At 36.2% G+C, this 6,964-nt stretch overlaps 1 protein-coding gene across 1 annotated transcript; it reads left to right on the top strand.

The window, feature by feature from the left end:
- Nucleotides 1–1,040: 1,040 nt before the first annotated feature.
- LOC132268294 (growth-regulating factor 4-like) lies at nucleotides 1,041–5,508 on the top strand. The gene is made up of 4 exons (XM_059769129.1): nucleotides 1,041–1,756; nucleotides 2,316–2,682; nucleotides 4,694–5,097; nucleotides 5,179–5,508. The coding sequence occupies exons 1-4, from the start codon at nucleotides 1,543–1,545 to the stop codon at nucleotides 5,184–5,186; spliced, it is 993 nt and encodes a 330-aa protein (XP_059625112.1). The 5' UTR covers nucleotides 1,041–1,542; the 3' UTR covers nucleotides 5,187–5,508.
- Nucleotides 5,509–6,964: the final 1,456 nt, after the last annotated feature.

Genomic DNA, 6,964 nt, shown 5'->3' with positions numbered 1-6,964 from the left:
ACTCAAAAATTGATGGACAATACCGAACTTAATTTAATACTAATTTTAAATACATATTATAATTTGATTGAATCACGCACTCAAGTTGGATGAACTCGTTTATCCTAGATTAAACAAGTATTGTCCATATTTTAGTTGGTACGAGTATTTCCGTTCGAAAGATATTGCATTATAGAATATAGTAGTCCAAGACAATGCTTCACAATGAATCCTACCCCATCCTGCAATAATAATGCAACCGGTTATATTTGTCAGGGCATGTCATAACTCACAACCTATCTTCTTTTTGGAAACAGTAATAAATAGAGTGTGTGTATATATATATTTGCATCTTTAAATTTTCATTTGGGCCCAGTCATTGTTGTCAACCACTTACGTTTGTGGTGGGTCCTCAGCCATTAAAATCACATTCTGTCAAGTAAATGGAGGTGGAGGGAGAACCCATGGTTGACTGAACTGCCCTACACCCCCATTTTTTATTTTTATTTTTATTTTTTAAATTTTTTTTCTGGCAAAGCCAAACTGCACTAGTGATTAAATATTTTGTATGATTATATAATATCACCAGGGAAACAATGGGTCTGTTTGTCTTAATTTTTTGAAAGATAATTCTAAAAAATTTAGAAAAAAAAAAATTTGAAGATGTGAAATAAAAGACAAGTTCTTTAAAAATAGATTTCTTTTTTTAATTAAATTTTGAAAAGACAGTTTTTAAAAATTAAATAAGTTATTTAGGAGAATAATTATTTTATGTTTTAGTCTTAAAATTGTACAAAAACTTATTTGGTTGTTAATTTTTAAAAACTGTTTTTAAAAATACAATTAGAGTACAAACTATTTTCAAATAATTTTATTTTTATAGTTATGTAGAAACAACATTTTATTTTATAAGTTATTGAAAATTAATTTTAGACAATGGAATTAAACATAGGAGTTTTTGCAGAATTTTTTAACCACGTTTGTCCACAAAAGGTATCTACTAATAAGCTGAATTAGATGACTGGTTGAAAAAGTAGTACTAGTAAGTCCATAGAGAGAGCTCTCTCTCTTCAATGCTACTAATTGTACCAAGAAGAGGAAAGTTTGGGGAAGGTTGTGCGCAGACACTGCCCCCCTTTTCCAAACACAAACAACACACCCAAAATACCCCCCGCCTGCACAAGACACAGCGACCACACTCAGACAACGGACACCACGCGCACACACACATTGCCTTCTGAATCCAATACTACTTCCTCTGTCTAAGCTTAGACCTCCCTTTGAACCCATATATCTCATCATACTTGAAGTACATATTTTGGGTTCTTTTTACTTTTTGTTCACTGCAAATCAATCTTCTTCACTCTCTTTTTGTACCTACGAAATGGCGAAAACCCATTCGAAGTGCAGAGAGTGCGATCTGTGTTTGGGCTTAAACATGGGTTTCGTTTGAACCTTTTAATTTGTTCTCCACTTGGATTGCTTTTCTGGGTGTTACACACACACACATACTCTGCTTTTTCTTCTGGTGTAGTGAAGGAGGTGGTGGTGGTGTTGGTGGGTATGAACAGTACGAGTATGGTGGCGGCGACATCAATGGCCGCAGGGATGAGGTCTTCACAGTCTCCGTTCACGGTGTCGCAGTGGCAGGAGTTGGAGCATCAAGCACTCATCTTTAAGTATCTAATGGCTGGACTCCCTGTCCCACCTGATCTCGTACTCCCCATTCAGAAGAGCTTCGAATCTGTGTCTGCTAGATTCTTTCACCATCCCACCAGTAAGCCACCATTCATCACTCTTAATTTCTCTCTCTCTCTCTCTCTCAGATTGATGCTGTTCTTGTGTGTATGTGTTGTTTTTGTTAGATCTTGTTTACTACTGTTCTCTTTCACTTCTGTTGATAAAGTGTTTGGAGCTTTTCGCATGTTCACCTTCTGTATACTATTAAACAATTATGTGTACATTATTTGACCTCCAAAGTATAATTAGTGGTTTTCCCTTTTGTTACTGTGTTTTATCAGTATTGGGGTTTTTTTGTTAGGTCTCATTTTTTTTATTCTATTAAATCATTTTTCAGAGGCAAAATATTGATATTTACCTTATTCTCTGTCCTCTGATATATTCCTTGTATAAATTTATTTTCTATTTATAATAGAAAAACTGAATCTTTGTGTTCAATTGACTCTGTTAATTGTTCTTATCATAAGATTTTCCTGATGGGCTTTAATCTAAGGGTTTTTTTTTTTTTTTTTGGGGTTTCATTGTGGTGTTGGTGATTAGCACTTCAGTTTGGTAAAATGTGATATATATCTTATATATACAATATGATTTTGCAGTGGGTTATTGTTCTTTTTATGGGAAGAAGGTGGATCCGGAGCCGGGTAGATGCAGGAGGACCGATGGCAAGAAGTGGAGGTGCTCCAAGGATGCATACCCGGACTCCAAGTACTGCGAGCGGCACATGCACCGTGGCCGCAACCGTTCAAGAAAGCCTGTGGAATCACAAACTGTCTCACAGTCCTCATCCTCTACACTCACATCTCTGACTGTCACCGGAAGCAATGGCAGTGGTGCTGGAACTGGAAGCTTCGCGAACCTTCCGCTGCACGCCTTTAGTGACCCCCAAGGCCCAGGGTCTGGAAGCAACCAATCTCAGTTCCAACTGGAGCCCATTCCCTATGGGATCCCTCACAAAGATTACAGGTATTGCATGTTACACTTTAGTAATTGACCTTCTCGAATTTTGTCTCAACTACTTGGTTCATTTTTAGGTAATTCATTGGTTGGAATACTTTAGATGTTGTTTGTACCTGTCACGAAACATATTTTATGTTGGCCCCATAAATGAAATTGTGTGGTAGGAGTGTAAGTGAAGGATTTCTTCCATTTGGGGTATCGAATATCTTGCTTGAACTTTTTTAATTTTCTGCAAGGTTCAGGGTTCTGGGCCCTGATGTCCATTACAAATTTAGGATGGTGTCAATTTGGTTGTGTCTGTGCAGAGTGTGTTAGTTTTTGACATTGTTCTTTTTGGTCTGCCTCTTTGCTTTTCTGTTTTCTCCATGAAATTCGTTGCGGAGATCTGACAACCATTTGAAAATGCCCCGACTCCTCAACATACTAATTAGTTGGAGATTATTGTTCCTCAGCCTCTGTGGAGATGGAAAGGGTAGATCTAGTTGTTTTGCAGATTATTTATGTTTAAAGACTGTCTGCAATCTTTAGTAGAAAGGAAAGTGATGGCTGCTTTAAAAAATATCATGGTATTGAATATAAAAGTGTTGTAAGCTTTGAAAAGAAACCACGGTAAATGGCAGCAATAACTCTTAACTATCTTAGGGTAGCGAAATTCCTTCTGCATAAGTAGGGACCTCTAAAAGTTTCTATCTATCTATTCAAGTGTTGCTGCGACATTATATATTCCTTTTATGGGGTTCAATATTTTTGTTCTTCTTTGGAAACATATAAACTCCAGTTTTCACACTAAAAACACTCTTGAGAAGAAAAAAGGCATAACATTATTAATTAGATTTACCCCCCAAAAAATATATTAATTAGTGGATTCTTCCGTTTATGGCAGATTTCTATTCTTTTAATTCGTAACCCCTCCCGTTACCCTTTTGTTGAAGTCCTTCGACTGAAGTTTGTCTTTAGTTGCATGAGATTGTTCTGCTGACTTGAAAATGCTGGTTATGTATATTAACTGATTCGTGTTGCCCTATGACTGAAATTTGAATGACCTGATATATGTTACTGTTGTGAACTACGAGCTCTTAAATGTGGATGTAGTTCAATTTTTTTTGACACCTATGGCTACTCCATCTTCAATCTCTTCTTTCTATCGATTTTTATATGTTTCGAGTATGATCATACATCTATACGCTGCTGCACAGTGTTCGCGTAATCCAGATATTCTTGTTTGGATCCAAGAATTTCTCGGCGGCTCCTTTTCTGGAGTCTGATATTAGAATTTAAGAGCAGGGTTCTTCCATTGCTAATCTTTGAGCCTCTTGTTCTCCCCCCAACCCGCACATTTCCGCACTTAATATTTGAGTTAATTGTAAGCTTGGTTAGTCAATAGGTATAGCTTGATCATGGTTGGTGATGCAATCTTGTAAGGAGAAAATATTTGCTAATCTTTAAGGACATGTGGTTTGTAATAGCAAAGAATGGAAAAAGCGAATTCATGTGGCTGATATAATGATGACAATGACAGTGACTTTATGTTCAGAACCAAAGAGAACTGATAAGAAAATATTACCTTAGAATGATGCAAAGACCTTTCCTATATGCTGGTTCATCTATTTTGAGCACATAAACCGATCAAGGCTGGCCTCATTCATCCTTTTTCATGCAGCACTGAAAAAGGGGATATTTGACATGGTGGGATAATGCTAGACCCCTCTACATTCTATATATTATATTTCAACACACAATGTGGAGGCAGTACATTAAGATTTGTAGAAATGTGGTCATATATTGGAACCATAGCGTATATAGGATATTATATAATGTGCCCTTATTTTAAGCAATATTACAAAATTAATTGAAATGTTGTAAAAACATAATGAACTGATGTAATTTTAATGGGATGGCGGATGCCTTGTGCATGTGTATCTATATGTGTGTATATATCCTACAAACATAACTTTCAAAGTGTGATATGATTACCTTATCATACATGTGGCGTTCTGCTGATCTGTGTAACATGCAGGTATATCCATGGACTTAAATCTGAGGTGGGCGAGCATAGTTTCTTGTCAGAAGCTTCAGGAATCAATAGGGATCTGCAAATGGATTCATCTGTAGACAATACATGGCCTCTAATGCCATCTCGAGTCTCAACCTTCCCTGCATCAAGAGCAAGTAACAACTCCATTTTGCAGACTGACTATCCTCAGCATTCGTTTTTCATCAACGAATTTGCCTCAGAACCTGTCAAACAAGAGGGTCAGTCTCTTCGACCCTTCTTTGATGAATGGCCCAGAACCAGGGACACTTGGTCTGGCCTTGAAGATGAGCGATCCAACCAGACCTCATTCTCCACAACCCAGCTCTCAATTTCCATCCCAATGGCTTCATCTGACTTTTCCGCAGCAAGTTCCCGATCTCCGCAAGGTTAGTTTCAGATTTAGAGAATATTTTTAGCTAATCTCCATCTTTCAGCTGGATCCAATTTCTTGAAATTGTGGTGTATAGATAATTGAACGAAGCATGGTTTCCCGGGGGTATCTGGGTGAAGGCTATATTCTGGAAGGCCCGATCAAGTTCTAGCTGGTTGACTTGTGTGCTCGAGGAAGATTCCCCGACTCGTTCCCATTAGATATCTCCATTAGTTGTGGGTTTTATGCATGAATGTTTGTCTGAAATTGCATTTGTAAGCTCAGATCTTATTAGGTAGGAAATAAAACATACTCTTTGACAGTTTGTCTGAGAATCGAGAACCTTGTGTTTGTAACGCAATGCAAGTGGAACAGGCTTGGGTTTGATGGAATTTGCTTCCAGTTAAATTGAATAAAGTTACTTCTACTTTGTTTGCCCTTGCTTTGTTAGAATTTTGGGTAACAAACAATATGAAAAGTTGTTGCCGGCAATTCAATTTCTTTGGAAACAAAAATTGTTCTTCTTTAGAATACTTTTGCAGTGAAATTTTGTATGCAAGGACTGATTGAGCTATATTGATCTCCAAAATGATTCCATTATATATGATTTGTGTGTGTGTGTGTGTTAATGTGGCGTGAGAGGAGTTTATTAATTTTTATTTTTCATTTTTTGGTGTTTGATTGAGATCCCCAGTTTTTTTTTTCTTTTTCTTTTGGTGTTTGGTTTCATAAAATGTTTTTAAACCGAAAGCCGAGCTCTTTTGAAAATCAAACTCGTTTTCTGAGTTAAATGATTCCATTATATATGATTTGTGTGTGTGTGTGTTAGTGTGGCGTGAGAGGAGTTTATTAATTTTTATTTTTCATTTTTTGGTGTTTGATTGAGATCCCCAGTTTTTTTTCTTTTCTTTTTCTTTTGGTGTTTGGTTTCATAAAATGTTTTTAAACCGAAAGCCGAGCTCTTTTGGTGTTTGGTTTCATAAAATGTTTTTAAACCGAAAGCCGAGCTCTTTTGAAAATCAAACTTGCTTATATCTAGTGGTACTTTCTCTGAGTTACGCGTCGCGGAAGCCGTTAGTTGATTTAGTTGTGATTAAATTTCTAAATAACCTAGATGAGATTATTAGGTCAACTTACTCAATTTTTCTGATTGCTTAATTTATCCAAGCAATATGACCAATTAAACATCCACAATCACAAAGATAAATCCTGAAAAGTAAAGCACGTAAAGTTAAAATATAACACTAGGATTTTAGCATGGAAACCAATTGGAAAACCTCGATGATTTTTGCACTGTCCTGAGCGTAAATGATCCACTATATATGACGCAAAGTACACTGAACTTTAACTCAAGTTCACACTCCTTCGTTCTACCAAGACCCAACCTGCTGAATGTCTTTTGACTTTGCAACTTCTTGTCCAATTGCTCTTGACTTCATACTTATGTCTCGAATTTTGTAGAAGGATTGTTAGTAGATCAACAACACTCCGCAAGTGTAATATAGAATTCCTCTTATTGAATTTGAATTTGATGTAGAAGAAATAGATCTGTTTTTCGGAATTTCTGAATCTTTAATTATACTCCAATTCCGATGAGATGGAGAACAACACTACTAAATCATTCGTGTATATATGTGTGTGTTCTCAAAATAAAAACAGAAAAATCATATTTGATTTTTTGAAAAATATATCTCAAAATACTCTCTCAAAATAATGAAATTGTGTTCCAAAAAGCCATACCTCAATGTTAAATAAAAGAGAGATTATATAGAAGTTAGGAAGACCTAGAGATACTTGGAAACCAAGTCAAATTCGTGCATAGGTTTCTAGAAGGAAGTCTACTCACAAAAAGAATCAAAATAAACCAGGAAGATAAGTTACCA

The sequence above is a fragment of the Cornus florida genome, unplaced genomic scaffold, assembly GCF_030987335.1.
Source record: "Cornus florida cultivar Cherokee Brave unplaced genomic scaffold, ASM3098733v1 CherokeeBrave_3.0.0_Hap2_Chr08, whole genome shotgun sequence".
Lineage (NCBI taxonomy): Eukaryota > Viridiplantae > Streptophyta > Magnoliopsida > Cornales > Cornaceae > Cornus > Cornus florida.
This window is presented reverse-complemented; position numbering and strand designations above follow the sequence as displayed.

Coding starts and splice junctions, on each gene's coding strand:
- LOC132268294 (XM_059769129.1), top strand. CDS start 1,543: ATGAACAGTACGAGTATGGTGGCGGCGACATCAATGGCCGCAGGGATG. Junction 1,757..2,315: donor ATTCTTTCACCATCCCACCA/GTAAGCCACCAT, acceptor ATGATTTTGCAG/TGGGTTATTGTTCTTTTTAT. Junction 2,683..4,693: donor ATCCCTCACAAAGATTACAG/GTATTGCATGTT, acceptor TGTAACATGCAG/GTATATCCATGGACTTAAAT.